This window comes from Anolis sagrei, chromosome 2, assembly GCF_037176765.1.
Source record: "Anolis sagrei isolate rAnoSag1 chromosome 2, rAnoSag1.mat, whole genome shotgun sequence".
Classification (NCBI taxonomy): Eukaryota; Metazoa; Chordata; class Lepidosauria; order Squamata; family Dactyloidae; genus Anolis; species Anolis sagrei.
Window position 1 is genome coordinate 7,341,139 of NC_090022.1, and position 16,371 is coordinate 7,357,509.

General features: G+C 45.5%; 2 protein-coding genes across 2 annotated transcripts in view; both read left to right on the forward strand.

Moving 5' to 3' along the window:
• LOC132765801 (zinc finger protein 791-like) overlaps nt 1-16,371 on the forward strand; it is an 84,462-nt gene that overhangs the window by 21,128 nt on the left and 46,963 nt on the right. The gene's annotated exons all lie outside the window — the stretch shown is intronic.
• Nucleotides 2,304-12,822, forward strand: LOC137094757 (zinc finger protein 791-like). The gene is made up of 5 exons (XM_067465184.1): nt 2,304-2,379; nt 4,791-5,396; nt 6,058-6,140; nt 8,026-8,146; nt 10,678-12,822. Exons 2-5 carry the CDS (start codon nt 4,814-4,816, stop codon nt 12,312-12,314), a joined length of 2,424 nt encoding a protein of 807 aa, XP_067321285.1. The 5' UTR covers nt 2,304-2,379; nt 4,791-4,813; the 3' UTR covers nt 12,315-12,822.

Consider the following 16,371-nt stretch of genomic DNA (forward strand, 5'->3'; position numbering starts at 1 on the left):
TCTGGTCTAGTCTTAGAGTTAATTCAATGCACCTTGGATCTTCTTTTGTCACACTCGAAGGACAATCTGGCATTCGGCCATCCAGATTCAGCTTAGGACAGTGCCACTGTTGATGCTTCATTGGCTGATACGATGTGGTTCCATATTTGTTTCTTCCTCTTGACCAGTGGTTCCCAAGCAGTGGTCTGTGGACCACAGGTGGTCTTGGTCTTCAAGAAACAGGAAAGTAGTGCGTGGGGTGTTACACAGAAAACCTGAGTCGGTGCAATGGCCCCATGGGTATACTACTCACCCCCAACACATACCCTTCTTCTGCTGGCCCTCCCCTTCTCCTTCATCCCAGAACAGCTCTTCTTACTGTTAGGAAGTTCTAGTGTTCAGGTGAAGCCATTGTTCCACTTCATTCTAGTCTCTAGGGCAGCAGAAAACAAGCCTGCTCCCTACTCCCTATGATTTCCCCTCACATATTTATACATGGCTATCATGTTTCTTCTCAGTCTTCTCTTCTTCAGGCTAAACATGCCCAGCTCTTTAAGCCACTCCTCATAGCGCTTGTTCTCCAGATCCTTGATCATTTGAGTCACCTTCTTTCTCTGGACACATTTCAGCTTAGAGTCAACATCTCCCTTCCATGGCAGTGTCCAAAATTGGACACAGTATTCTTGCTTACTTACTTAGGCAATCCCTCGTTGTCTTCCTAGATCAGTGTCCTGGTGGTGGGCCCATAGGTGACAGTGGAGCCCTATTCTTGATCCGCATCTTCTCCTGCAGTGAGGGCATCAGTTTCCAGGTGGAAGGCGGTCCTGGTCAGGGTTGGTTTGACACGCCTTCCTCTTGGCATGTTTCTCTCTTTCACCCTCCATTCGTGCCTCTTCAAATTCTACAGCACTGCTGGTCACAGCTGACCTCCAGCTGGAGCGCTCAAGGGCCAGGGCTTCCCAGTTCTCAGTGTCTATGCCAGAGTTTTAAAGGTTGGATTTGAGCTCATATTTGAATCTCTTTGCCTGTCCTCCAACATTCCATTTCCCGGTCTTAAGTTCGGAATAGAGCAACTGCTTTGGGAGATGGTGGTCGGGCATCTGGACAACGTGACCAGTCCAGCGGAGTTGATGATGGAGGACCATTGCTTCAATGCTGGTGGTCTTTGCTTCTTCCAGTACCCTGACATTTGTCTGCCTGTCTTCTCAAGAGTGTTGCAAGGTTTTTCGGAGGCAGCGCTGATGGAATCATTCCAGGAGTTGCATGTGATGTCTGTAGACAGTCCACGTCTCGCAGGCGTATAGCAGAGTTGGGAGGACAATAGCTTTATAATCAAGCCCCTTGGTCTTCCAATGGATATCCTGGTCCTCAAACATTCTCTGCTTCATTTGTTAAAAAGCTGCACTCGCAGAGCTCAGGCAGTGTTGTATTTCAGTGTCAATGTTGAGTTTTGTGGAGAGGTGGCTGCCAAGGTAGCAGAAATGCTCAACATTTTCTAATGTTACACCATTAAGCTGTATTTCTGGCATTGCAGATGTGTTGGTTGGTGACTGCTGGAAGAGCACTTTGGTTTTCTCAATTTTCCCAAAAATCGAGGTTGTCTCAGTTGGGGTTGGCTTGATGTGCCTTCCTCTTGACACGCTTCTCCATTTGTGCCTCTTCAAATTCTGCAGCACTGCTGGTCACAGCTGACCTCCAGCTGGAGCGCTCAAGGGCTTCCCAGTTCTCAGTGTCTATGCCAGAGTTTTTAAGGTTGGCTTTGAGCCCATCTTTTAATCTCTTTTCCTGCCCACCGACATTCAATTTTCCGTTCTTGAGTTCAGAGTAGAGCAACTGCTTTGGGAGACGGTGTTCTTATGGCCTTGGTGTGTGTGATGGTTTGAGCACTGGGCAGCCCCTCTGGAAACTAGGGCTTGAACCCTGGGCTTTTGAGGAAGGGATTGGAAAATGGAAGCTGATGGGTACAAATAAAAGGACCAGTCTCTGTGACATTGCAGATTCTTTAAAGCAGTGGTTCTTAACTTGTGGGTCCCCAGGTATTTTGACCTACAACTCCCAGAAATCCCAGCCAGTTTACCAGCTGTTAGGATTCCTTGGAGTGGAAGGCCAAAACAGCTGGGGAGCCAAAAGTTGAGAACAACTTCTTTAAACAGAGCATTGCTTTTTGTTGCCCACTGGAAGGCTCAAAGGGATGGATGGGGGAGCAACCCATTTCGCAAGGGGAAGTGGGGGCCCCATTCCTGGGGGAGGGGCGTGGCTGAGGAAGATAAAGGGGCGTGGGAGTGGGAGGGGGCGTGGTCGTGGGAGGAGAGGCTCCACCTCAAGCAGTAGCAGAGTCCAAGGGCGAGGAAGCAGCAGCTGCTCTGGCTCCTTCTGCCTCTTCCTTCTTCAAGCAATGTGGTGAGGCCTCCCTCCCTTTCTGTGGGTTTTGAGGGATCCAGATCTGGAGGGGAGGGGAGGGGAGGGAGGGGAGGGGAGGGGAGGGGAGGGGAGGGGAGGGGAGGGAGGAGACCCCTCTGTGGAAGACCCAACCTGGCCAGGAAGGAGGGAGGGAAGGAGGCTCTGCAGGTGACCCTTCCTTCCTCTCTCCCTTCCTTCTTTCCTCCCTCCCTCCCTTCCATCCTTGCACCCTTCTTGAGCCTCTAGTCCATCCATAGGCAAACTTTGACCCTCCAGGTGTTTTGGACTTCAACTCCCACAATTCTTAACAGCCACTAGGAGGGAAGGGAATGGAAGTCTGCCTATGGGGAGAAGGGAAGAGGGAGAGGAAACACAGGCCCACCTGGGAAACATGGGGCAAGTCTGTGGACTAGAACTCCCAGGAAGCTCAGGACACAAGGAGGGTCAAAGGGCTGGTGATAGGCTCTGCAGTTGGCCCTCCCTCCCTCTCTTCCATCCTTGCACCCTTCTTGAGCCTCTAGTCCATCTGTAGGCAAACTTTGACCCTCCAGGCGTTTTGGACTTCAATTCCCACAATTCCTAACAGACACTAGGAGGAAAGGGAATGGAGGTCTGCCTCTGAGGAGAAGGGAAGAGGAAGAGGAAACACAGGCCCACCTGGGAAACATGGGGCAAGGCTGCGGACTAGAACTCCCAGGAAGTTCAGGACACAAGGAGGGTCAAAGAGCTGGTGATAGGCTCTGCAATTAGCTCTCACTCCTCCCTCCCTCCCTTCCTTCCCTCCCTCCCTTCTTTCCCTCCATCTCTTCCTTCCCTCCATCTCTTCCATCCTTGCACGCTTCTTGAGCCTCTAGTCCACCCATAGGCAAACTTTGACCCTTCGGGTGTTTTGGACTTCAACTCCCACAATTCTTAACAGCCACTAGGAGGGAAGGGAATGGAAGTCTGCCTATGGGGAGAAGGGAAGAGGGAGAGGAAACACAGGCACACCTAGGAAACATGGGGCAAGCCTGTGGACTAGAACTCCCAGGAAACTCAGGACACAAGGAGGGTCAAAGGGCTGGTGATAGGCTCTGCAATTGGCTCTCACTCCTCCCTCCCTTCCTTCCCTCCCCTCCATCTCTTCCATCCTTGCGCCCTTCTTGAGCCTCTAGTCCATCCATAGGCAAACTTCGACTCTCCGGGTGTTTTGGACTTCAACTCCCACAATTGAATAGGCTCTGCAATAGGTCCTCCAAGTTTCCCTTGCTTGCTCAGGATTCACCTAAGGATGGAGAGCCAAAGCCCTCACTTCCCACCTAAATCTGGCCAGGAGCGAGGTGGGCTCGGCAGTGCTTCCTTCCTCCCATCTTCCCTTCCCTCCCTCTTTGAGCCCTGGTCCCTTCCTTCCTCCTGAAGATCAGCTTCCTTCTCTTTCAGCCTGACCTTCCTCCCAGGGGAAGAAAGCTATGGAGGCTCCAAAGGGAAGGAAAGAGAGGCAAGTGCTACAGGAACACAAGGGAGGAAGACAGAGATGCACACAAGGAGGTCAATGAATCTCTCCCCAGCCCACCTTGGAGACAGGACAAGGGCTGCAGAGAGAAGTGAGGCAGGAGTCAGAGATGGAGAAAAGAGGGGCAAAGGCAGAAGCAAGTCCAAGTCAGAAGCAGTCTGGGGGCAAACTGCAGATATTTATTTGCCATATTTATATCCTGCTCAGAGCGGGGACTCTGAGCAGTACACATCAAGACACAATTCGATGCCATACAATACGGGATAGGAGGAATGAATTGGTTCAAGCTTTAGAATTAGAACTCATGGTTTATAACACTGTATGGTACACATCATAACACTACATGGAAAATGTGATGCTATTTTGAGGCCATTTTAGAGTTGGTCATGAGAGGATATGTTCTCGTATGAGGCTTTGAATGAGGCTGTCCTGCTTCTTGGCATAAGGTTAGACTGAATGGGCCACAAGGTCTCTTCCAACTGTATTGTCGACCTACAAAACCTACAACAACCCAGTCTCTTCCAACTCTATGATTCTATGAGGCATCTGCATCACAGATTTAATGCACTTTGGGGCCACTTAGACTGCATTGTCTGACATCCTGGGAGGAGAGATGGGTGAGACATCAGCACGTTTTGGCAGAAAAGGTGGAGGACTTTGCCACACAACTCCCAGGGTTCCCAGGCTTCAGAACTGTGTATACAGGGAGACATGGAAAGTGGGGTTGAAGGTGGGAAGAAGGGGAAAGGAAGAGCAATGCAAGGGGATTCCCAGAGTGTTACTTCATGAAGTTTGCTCTAAACTGCCAGGGCTCTGCTTTTCTTTCAGGGAAACCAAAAGTGGCTTTGTAAAGACCTCTTCTTCTCTGGAAGGTAGTAGATCATTAACCTGGCTTTCAACTCCCCTTTGTCTTGTGTAGCCTATGCTTCATGACATAACCAGATGGAGAAGGGAAGAGGTTCTTCAGTCCTGATGAAGCTCATAGTAAAGATGGAGGAGCCCAACCAGAGCAGCCCTGAAGAGGGAAGAGAGCCCAATGAAATGTGGGGCAGGAGAAGTGTTCTGTTCCCAGGCAGAATGGGTCAGGATGCCTTGGAGGAGAAGGCCTTCAGTGCAGACCTTCAGGCCCAACACTTCCGACGCTTCTGCTATGAGGAGGCCTTGGGGCCCCGAGAGGTTTGCAGCCACCTCCACTCTCTCTGCCGCCTGTGGCTGAAGCCTGAGGAACATACAAAGGCGGAGATGCTGGACCTGGTGATCCTGGAGCAGTTCCTGGCTGTCCTTCCTGCCGAGATGGAGCGCTGGGTGAGGGAATGTGGGGCAGAGACCAGCTCCCAGGCCGTGGCCTTGGCTGAAGGCTTCCTCCTGAGTCGAGCCCAAGAGGAGAAGGCCCTGCAGGAAGAGCAGCTGGAGGGAGAGGTCATTCAAGCCCTGGAGGCGCCACCAGGCATCATCAACCAGGGCTTCCCTTCCAGGTGGATCAAGCTGGAGGGGCAGGAGGAGGACACAAGAGCCGCACCACCAGGTGAGAGGCTTTTTTCTTGTTCCCTCACTCTCATGTGTCCACTAAATATAAACTCTTTGTTTATGTCCCCAGCACAACTTTGTCTTCAATAGCTGGATTGTTAGACCATTTCTAAGAATAGTTATTAGGATGTTGTTGTTCATTCGTTCAGTCGTCTCCGACTCTTCATGACCTCATGGACCAGCCCACGCCAGAGCTCCCTGTCGGCCGTCACCACCCCCAGCTCCTTCAAAGTCAGTCCAGTCACTTCAAGGATGCCATCCATCCCTCTTGCCCTTGGTCGGCCCCTCTTCCTTTTCCCTTCCACTTTCCCCAGCATAATTGTCTTCTCTAGGCTTTGCTGTCTCCTCATGATGTGGCCAAAGGACTTCAACTTTGTCTCTAGTCTCCTTCCCTCCAGTGAGCAGCCGGGCTTTATTTCCTGGAGGATGGACTGGTTGGATCTTCTCGCAGTCCAAGGCACTCTCAGCACTTTCCTCCAACACCACAGTTATTAGGATATCTAGATGGCATTGCATTGAATGAATGCATATGCCAGATAAAATACTTTAAGTCCTTTCACTTCCCTTTTTAGTCTTTTTAAAAATTGTAAGCCTAAAAATGAGACTTAAAAATATAGGAATTCATGTTCTCTTTTCTTCCTTTCTTTGGACTTTCACAGGGGAGGAACCAAGTCTGTTGGGAAGCCATAATGGCTCATCTCTTTGTGAAGCAGGAGAAATGGCCTCCATGGAACAGGATCAGGTATAAGGATGGAAGTAGAAATGAACTGGAAATAATTCTGGAATTGCCCAGGGCCACGTCATGTGCCTGGAAAGGTTATTTAATTGTATTGTCGAAGGCTTCCATGACTGGGTTGTTGTAGGTTTTTTCAGGCTATATGGCCATGTTCTAGAGGCATTCTCTCCTGACGTTTCGCCTGCATCTATGGCAAGCATCCTCAGAGGTAGTGAGGTCTGTTGGAACTAGGAAAAAAAGGGGTGTATATATCTGTGGAATGACCAGGGTGGGACAAAGAACTCTTGTCTGTTGGAGCTAGGTGTGAATGTTTCAACTGACCACCTTGATTAACATTTGTTGGCCTGGTAGTTGTTTGGTGTGGCTTGTTAGTGCCTGGGGGAATCTTTTGTTGAGAGGTGGTTAGCTGTCCCTGATTGTTTCCTCTCTGTTGTTTTGCTGTTGTAATTTTAGAGTTTTTTTAAACTGGTCGCCAAATTTTGTTCATTTTATGGTTTTCTCCTTTCTGTGGAAATTGTCCACATGCTTGTGGATTTCAATGGCTTCTCTATATAGACTGACATCGTGGTTGTGAGAGTGGTCCAGCATTTCTGTGTTCTCAAATAATATGCCGCGTCCAGGTTGGTTCATCAGGTGCTCTGCTATGGCTGACCTCATGAAAATGAACAAAATCTGGCTACCAGTATTAAAAAAAAAACCCTCTAAAATTACAACAGCAAAACAACAGAAAGGAAACAATCAGGGACAGCTAATCACCTCTCAACAAAAGATTCCCCCAGGCACTAACAAGCCACACCAAAAAACTGCCAGGCCATCCAATGTTAATCAAGGTGGTCAGTTGAAACATTCACACCTAGCTCCAACAGACAAGAGTCCTTTGTCCCACCCTGGTCATTCCACAGATATATAAACCCCTTTTTTCCTAGTTCCAACAGACCTCACTACCTCTGAGGATGCTTGCCATAGATGCAGGCGAAACGGCAGGAGAGAATGCCTCTAGAACATGGCCATATAGTCTGAAAAAACCTATAACAACCCAGTTATTTAATTGGTTTGATTGATTGGTGCTTTGAACACGATTGTCCTGTTTCTTGGCAGAATGAGGTTGGACTGGATGGCCCACGAGGTCTCTTCCAACTTTATTATTCTATGATTCTATGGTTTGTTTTCTGTTTCTGCTCAAGTTTCCTTTTAAATGATCTTAGGATGCTGCCCCGGAGTGTGGTGGAGGCTCCTTCTTTGGAGGCTTTTAAGCAGAGGCTGGATGGCCATCTGTCAGGGGTGCTTTGTATGTGATTTTCCTGCTTCTTGGCAGAATGGGTTTGGACTGGATGGCCCACCAGGTCTCTTCCAACTCTAGGATTCTATGATTCCTAGAGTTGGCCTTCATCTTCCTATAAGGCCTTCATCTTCCACTAGGCCCACTCAGTGCTTCCCAATTTGGACTTGATCCTCTTGTTCAAACTCACATTAGTTCAACATAAGTTGTATGTTATGGAAGAACCTCCTGGGAGGTGACTTCTCTGGGTTCTCTCAGGATCCATAACTCCCTTCCCAAGGAGAGGAGACTTCTATGTGTCCACCTGCCCCTTGGGCATCTTTCTCCAAATGGAAGAAGGACTTTCTGTTGCTACATGCCTTGGAGATCCAATAGTTTGATTGGAACAGGGCTCATATAACATATAGGGTCCTCTATTTTTTGCTGTATTGTGGTTTTATCTTTTGTTCTGGTTTTAATTTTTGATAGCTCAAAAGACTTCTGGATTTTGTGCATGTTTAACTAAAGCTGTTTTAATCTGCTGTAAACTGTCTTCATTCTCCAACTGAGGAAAATATGCTTTGTAATGCAAGAAGCATTGCTGATCTGTGTGTCCTAATCCTCCTCTTTCAGGTGACTTTTCAGGACGTGTCTGTACATTTCAGTGAGGAAGAGTGGGTCCTGCTAGATCCAGATCAACAGGCCCTGCACTTTGAGGTCATGGGAGAGAATTATGAGACGTTGGCCTCTTTCGGTAAGGATCCTTCTGAGTATTGGTCTGTAGAAATCAGTTTTGGAAATGCCACCTGTTTCTGAAGTGTTGTTGCATAGCTTAGGATCATGATTCGTCATCCAAACATTTTCCCATTGTTCCAGCTGTCAGGATTAATTTAGTTATGTATGTGTTTTAAATGTGCTTCTATGTATTTCCAAGATGGATCCCACTGTGTATTAGAAATGCTGTGCAGAATGTTTATTCCATGAGGCTGTGATTATGTGACCTTGAGCGAAGTAAGATAAGATTTGCTCTTGCTGGGAACAGAAGGGAGTAACCGGTCTCAGCAAGAAGAGATTAGCAGATGTGAAGAGAATTTCGTTTTGACTAGTTTTCTGAATTGTAGCTCGCTGTAGTAAGACGTGTTTATTGAATGTGCTTAGTAAACTTAGTTTCTTTTGTAACTCAAAGCCTGTAGAGTCCTTATTTTGCAACACAGTGTCTGCTGATCTAGCAATCCTTCCGCTGTGCCAAACTCTGACACCAGCTGACTATGTTTTGAGCCCATTAAGCACACTGTCTTTCTCTTGTTCTTCCTCCATGTCATATCATAACAACACTTTAGACATTTTTGAAATCAAATAATCATTTCCTGAATACAACTGAACTTCCAACTATGATTTAACTGCTACAATCCACACAGAGATTTTGGTTGAGGTGTGGAGGAATTGAGTGTGAGGTGTGTGCTCACCAAATTTGCAATGACACCAGACTTGGCCACGGTGATCCACGTTCTTGTCACCAAATAGAATACTGCAATGCACTCTACGTGGGGCTGCCTTTGAAGAATGTTCGAAAGCTCCAAGTAGTCCAACGGGCAGCAACCAGGTAGCTCGCTGGAGCAACGTACAGGGAGCACACAACCCCTCCTGCTATGTCACCTCGACAGGCTGCCAGTCTGCTACCGAGCAAAATTCAAAGTTCTGGCTTTAGTCTATAAAGCCCTAAACAGTTCTGGCCCAATTTACCTGTCAGAACGTATTTCCCTCTATGAAAAGCTGGAACATTAAAATCTGCCGGGGAGGCCCTGCTCTCGGTCCCTCACCCTTTGCAGGTGCGATTAGTGGAAACGAAAGACAGGGCCTTCTCAGTGGTGGCCCCTCAATTACGAAACTCCCTCCCCAGTGACACTAAACTGACTCCTGGTTTACAGGAAAAAAACTCAAGACCTGGCTATGGAACCAGGCATTTGGGGAGTAGTGCAATACAATATCGACATAAATGTAGCAGCACAAATCATCATCATCATCATCATTTAATAACTTATTAATCGCCCTCCATCTGAGTATGCTCCAGGCGATTTACAGCTAAATTACAAAAGATAAAATACATACATACAAAAATTAAAAATCAACAGAGATCGAATGCTCTAGTAAAAAGCCAGGTCTTAAGTGCGAGAGTAAAAGGCCCTAAGTCACGCATGGCTCTCATGTAGGGCGGCAAATGAGAACTACGGGACTAGGCACTATTTTTTTTTACTGTTTTGATTGTGTTTATATGTTTATATGTTTGTATTTGCAATGTGGCATTGAATTTTGCCAAAACTGTAAGCCGTCTGAGTCTTACTGTAAGCCGTCTGAGTCCCCTTCAGGGTGAGATAGGGTGGGGTAGAAATATAGCCAATAATAAATAAATAAATAAATAAATATTTAATTTAATGGATTATATCCCATTACAAGGTATGTATGTATGTATGTATTTATTTACAGCTTTTATATTCCGCCCTTCTCAGGGTGGATTACAGTGTACACATATAAGGCAAACATTCAATGCCAATTTTGACATACAAACATATACAAACATACACAGAGGCTATTTAACTTTTTTTCTGGCTGCCAGGGGAGCTGTCGCTTTCCTCGTCCATCTGCAATGCTGATGAAGCACTTCCGCATTCCCCGCATGCTTCCCTGCTGGAATGCTTTGCTGGAGTCTTCTTTATGGCCTCATAAATAAGTTAATTTAGCCTCCCCATGCTTTTTAAGGTGGTACCTAATTTTCCTACTTGACAGATGCAACTGTCTTTCGGGTTACAAAGGTCGACAACAGGCTGCACACAATTGGTTGGAAACCCACTCCAACCCGGGCTGGCTTCGAACTCATGACCTTTTGGTCAGAGTGATCTTAATGCAGCTGACACTCAGCCAGCTGCGCCACAATCCCGGTGCATATATGAATACAACAACTAAAAAGGCTTCCTTCTTGGGAAAACATAAGTCATTCATCCAGAACTGACATGTTTTTGAGATCTCGATCTATAACTCTTTTTAAAAAGCATGACAATTTTACCCAGAATAATGTTGGATCATAATCCTGTTGCTCGGGTGTTGTTTAACAGAACAGGAAGATTTAATTGGAAAATTAAAAATATTATTTAATGGTGAAAAAGAGTAACAATGAAGAATCAAAGTGAAAGGGAGTGTGAACAAGAGGATGGTCTGGGCTGCTAGATAGCTGACTGATTTCCTGCTTCTATTTTCTCATGTCTTCTTAATGTTTCTTTTCTCTACAAGGTGGTGCTGGAAAAAAGAGTGAAAATGGGAAGGCATCGTGTACAGCGTGGAGGAAAACAACAGGATATAAAGAGGGGGAAGAGGGAATCCTGGAAATGGAAAGAGAAGATTATAGAAAGAAGGAGTGTTCTGCGGATACAAGGGAAATCAGAATCCAAGAAACAGTAGACGAAAGCAGGGCGATCAGGAAATATCTTGTCTTTGAGAATAGCTTCTTGCATGAGGACTCATGCCTGAATGGCGATATCACCATCCAAATAGAGAAGGGACCACCTCAATGCCATCAATTGGAAGAGAGCTTGGGATCTAGTATACACTTTACAAACTATGAAAAACCACAAATTGTGGATAAGCCATATAAATGCCTGGAGTGTGGGAAATGTTTCCTTTATAAAGGAAGCCTAAACACACACCAAAAAACCCACACAGGAGAGAAGCCATATAAATGCCTGGAGTGTGGAAAATGTTTCTTTCAGAAAGGATACCTCAAAATCCACAAAAGAACCCACACAGGAGAGAAGCCATATAAATGCCTGGAGTGTGGAAAAGGTTTCATTCAGAAAGGACACGTCAAGCGACATGAAATAATCCACACAGGAGAGAAGCTGCATAAATGCTTGGAGTGTGGAAAAGGTTATTCTGATAAGAGAAGTCTTGTTGGGCATGAAATGAATCACAAAGGAGAGAAACCCTATAAATGCATGGACTGTGGAAAATGTTTCTTTCGAAAAGAAGTCCTCAACATACACCAAAAAAACCACACACAAGAGAAGCCGTATAAATGCCTGGAGTGCGGAAAATGTTTCCTTTATAAAGGAAGCCTAACCACACACCAAAAAACCCATACAGGAGAGAAGCCATATAAATGCCTAGAGTGTGGAAAGGGTTTCTTTCAGAAAGGAAACCTCAAAAACCATGAAAGAACCCACACAGGAGAGAAACCCTATAAATGCCTGGAGTGTGGAAAGGGATTTTCTGATAAGAAAAGTCTTATTGGACATGAAATGTATCACAAAGGAGAGAAACCCAATAAATGCACTGAGTATGGAAAATGCTTTCATAATGAAGGAGTCCTAAACACACACCCAAAAACCCACATAAGGGAGAAGCCATATAAATGCCTAGAATGTGGAAAAATGTTTTCCGTTAAGATAAGTCTTATTGGACATGAAATGAGTCACAGAGGAGAGAAACCCTATAAATGTCTCAAGTGTGGAAAGGGTTTCTGTTGGAAAAATGCCCTAAAGCAGCACCAATACACCCACATAGGAGAGAAGCCATATAAATGCCTGGAATGTGGAAAATGTTTCTCTCAAAACAAAGTCCTCATTGTACACCAAAATAACCACACACGAGAGAAGCCATATAAATGCTTGGAGTGTGGAAAGGGATTCTTTCAGAAAGGACAATTCGAAGACCACAAAAAAACCCACACAGGAGAGATGCCCTATAGATGCCTGGAGTGTGGAAAAAGTTTCATTCAGAAAGGACACCTCAAGAGACACGAAAGAACCCACACAGGAGAGAAGCTATATCAATGCCTGGAGTGCGGAAAAAGTTATTCTGATAAGAGAAGTCTTATTGGACATGAAATGAAACATAGAGGAGAGAACCCCATAAATGCATTGAGTGTGTAAAATGCTTTCGTAACGTAGGAGACCTAAACACACACCAAAAAACCCACACACGAGAGAAGCCATATTAATGCCTGGAGTGTGGGAAAGGGTTTTCTGTTAAGAGAAGTCTTATTGGACATGAAATGAATCACAGAGGTGAGAAACCCTATAAATGCCTGAAGTGCTGTTGGAAAAATTCTCTAAATTGCACCAATACACCCACAGGGATGAGAACAGAAATCTAATTGAAAACAGAAATCTCATTAGGAATCAAATGAATCACAGAAGAGAGAAGCCCTATAAATGCATTCATTACAAAGGAGTCCCAAACACACACCAAAAAGGGTTGTTGTAGGATTTCCAGACTGTATGGCCATGTTCCAGAAGCATTCCCTCCTGACGTTTCACCTGCATCTATAGCAGGCATCCTCAGAGGTTGTGAGATCCTCACAACCTCTGAGAATGACTCCAATAGATGCAGGCAAACAGCCCAAAAAACCTACAACAACCTAGTGATTCCGACCATGAAAGCCTTTGACAATACACACCAAAAAACCCACAGAGGGGAGAAGCCATATAAATGTCTGGAGTGTGGGAAGAGTTACAGCCTTAAATCCCATTTTCACAGCTTACCAGAAGAGTCATACAGGCGAGTTTGGGAAGAGTTTTAGCTACAAATCAGACCTCACAAAGTATTGTCGAAGGCTTTCATGGCTGGAATCATTGGTTTGTAGGTTTTTTCGAGCTATATGGCCATGTTCTAAAGGCATTTTCTCCTGATGTTTTGCCTGCATCTATGGCAAGCATCCTCAGAGGTAGTGAGGTCTGTTGGAACTAGGAAAAAGGGTTTATATATCTGTGGAATGACCAGGGTGGGACAAAGGACTCTTATCTTCTGGAGCTAGGAGTGCATGTTTCAACTGATCACCTTGATTAGCATTTGATTGCCTGGCAGTGCCTGGAGCAATCTTTTGTTGAGTGGTAATTAGATGTCCTTGTTTGTTTCCTCTCTGTTGTTGTGCTGTTCTAATTTTATATATTTTTTAATACTGGTAGCCAGATTTTGTTCATTTTCATGGTCTCCTCCTTTCTGTTGAAATTGTCCACATGCTTCTTGTGGATTTCAATGGCTTCCCTGTGTAGCCTGACATGGTGGTTGTGAGAGTGGTCCAGCATTTCTGTGTTCTCAAATAATATGCTGTGTCCAGGTTGGTTCATCAGGTGCTCTGCTGTGGAAAATTTCAACAGAAAGGAGCATGTGGAAGATTGCTCTAGGCACTTCCAGGCAATCAAATGATAATCAAGGTGGTCAGTTGAAACATTCGCACCTAGCTCCAGCAGACGAGAGTCCTTTGTCCCACCCTGGTCATTCCACATATATATAAACCCTTTTTCCTAGTTCCAACAGACCTCACTACCTCTGAGGATGCTTGCCATAGATGCAGGCGAAATGTCAGGAGAAAATGCCTTTAGAACATGGCCGTATAGCCCGAAAAAGACCTCACAAATGTTCAGGATAGTCCTATAGAAGACAAGACTCTCAACGCCACTAAAAAACCCACCCAGGAGAGAAGTCAGAAAGCCTGGAATCTGATCCGAGTGAACTGCAAACCAATCCTCGAAGATTACTGGAATGGTCATACAAAGAGAAATTCTACATATCCCTGCATTTTGGAAAGAGTTGAGTTGCACAACAAGCTTTCACAATGCAGTAAAAACACCCAAGTGGGAAACAAGCTGTGGAAAAACCTGGAGTGTGGTAAAGCCTTCACTCAGGTGAAACATCCCATTGAGCACGAAATGAATCTCAGAGGAGAGAGGTTTCAAAATGTGTAGAGGGTGGAAAGAGTTGTGTCCTCGAATCAGGTCTCCAAATGCTCCAGGAGGGAAAGCATACACATGCCAAGAGCGTGGGAAGAGTTCAATCCTCAGTAGGCACCAGAATAGTCACGCAATGAAGGAAACACAAGTGGACAGAAAACTGGCCTAGCCTTTGTATTGATTCTCTCTTGTTTAGACTGACTCAAGTCATCTTGGACCTTTCGTTGGCACATCTTAAGGAAGAACCTGGCAGGCTCAGCCCAGTCCTGGCCTTGTGGTCCTGTTGCCGCTTCAATGGTTGAGAGGATGTGGGATCCACACTAGTTTCCTCCTTTTCAGCTCTTTTGTGTTTGTTTTAGAAAGTTCACTGAAATGTGCTCTGTTTCTTGTCTTCTTTTTGCAAACACTCAGAGAGAAATAAAGGCATCTTATGGCCTTGTGGATGTTTTGTGTCTTGTGCTATCCCTTTGTAAGACAGAGCTTGCAGCACCACTTGGGCTTGGAAACCCACTTGGAGTGACATTCTCTCAGCCTCAGAGAAAGGCAGAGGTGAAGTCCCTCAGGACCCAAATACTAACCCAGGCTGATCCTGTTTATCATCCAATATCAGACAGAATCTGGTGCTTTGACGTATTGGGTACCTTAAGGTGTATTGTCCTATATTGCGCGTTTGGTGGGAACGAGAGACAGGGCCTTCTCTGTGGTGGCCCCTCGACTATAGAACTCTCTCCCAAATGAGATTAGATCTGCCCCCTCCCTCTTGTCCTTCAGGAGGCTAGTGAAATCCTGGTTATGGAACGAAGCATTCCCAGAATAATGGCTGAGACTGGTTACAGACCAAAGTGAGTGACCACATATGCAGACTGAGTTGAACATGATTTTACCTTGGTGATTTGGCATATATGTATTTTATTTATGTGTATTTTAATCTTGTATAGTTGTATAATGTTTTAACTTGTATTAGTAGCATTGAATCCTTGCTGGAAGCCGGTGTGAGTCCCTCTACAGAGGTGAGAAGATTGGGATATAAAAGATTTAAATAAATTATATATATATATATATATATAGAGAGAGAGAGAGAATAATACATATATAGAATAATAAATATATAGATATATAGGCTTTTAAACAGAGGCTGGATGGCCATCTGTCAGGGGTGATTTGAATGCAATATTCCTGCTTCTTGGCAGAATGGGGTTGGACTGGATGGCCCATGAGGTCTCTTCCAACTCTTATGATTCTATATACTAGCTGTCCCCAGCCACGCTTTGCTTTGGCCTCAGTCTGGTTGCTTCCTTCTCTACCTCTTTCTTTCCTTCCTTCTTTTCTTCTCTCCTTCCTTCCCTCTTTCCCTCCCACCTTCTCTCCATCCTTTCCTATGTCTCTTTCCTTCCTTCCTTCTCTCCCGCTTTCATGCCTTCCCTCTTTTTTCTTTCCTTTTCTCCTTCCTTCTTTCCCCCCCCCCTTTTTTCCTTCCTTCCCCACTTTTTCTTTCCCTTCTTTTCTCTCCTTTCTTCCTTCTCTTTCTCTTTCTTTCCTCTCAAAGCTGGTATGGACAGCTTGTGCAGGAGAGGGCGAGGTCAGGGGAGTTGTTTCCACGCATGCACTGTATCATCATTTAGGTTTTGTGGAAGTTCTTCCTTCTTTGGAAGCTTTTAAACAGATGCCGGATGGCCATCTGTCAGGGGTGATTTGAATGCAATTTTCCTGCTTCTTGGCAGAATGGGGTTGGACTGGATGGCCCAGGAGGTCTCTTCCAACTCTTTGATTCTATGATTCTATGATATGGAGTATTCGTGCCAAGTTTGGTCCCAATCTATAATTGTTTGAGTCCACAGTTCTTTCTAGATGTAGGTGAACGACAACTCCAAAACTCAAGGTCAATGCCCACCAAACCTTTCTAGTGTGTTCTGTTGGTCAGGGGAGTTCTGTGTGCCAAGTTTGGTTCAACTCCATCGTTGGTGGAGCTCAGAATGCTCTTTGATTATAGGTGAAGTATAAATCCCAGCAACTACAACTCCCAAATGACAAAATCATAACTTTTTGAGTGATGGACACTCCTTGTGTTGTGAGACGTTTTGTTGCCAAATTTGGTGTGATTTCATTCATTGGTTTTTTCGTTTTTAAGGAACTCATTACGCACAGAGCATTTTTATATATGGTGTTGTTCATTCGTTCAGTCGTCTCCGACTCTTCGTGACCTCATGGACCAGCCCACGCCAGAGCTCCCTGTCGGCCGTCACCACCCCCAGCTCCT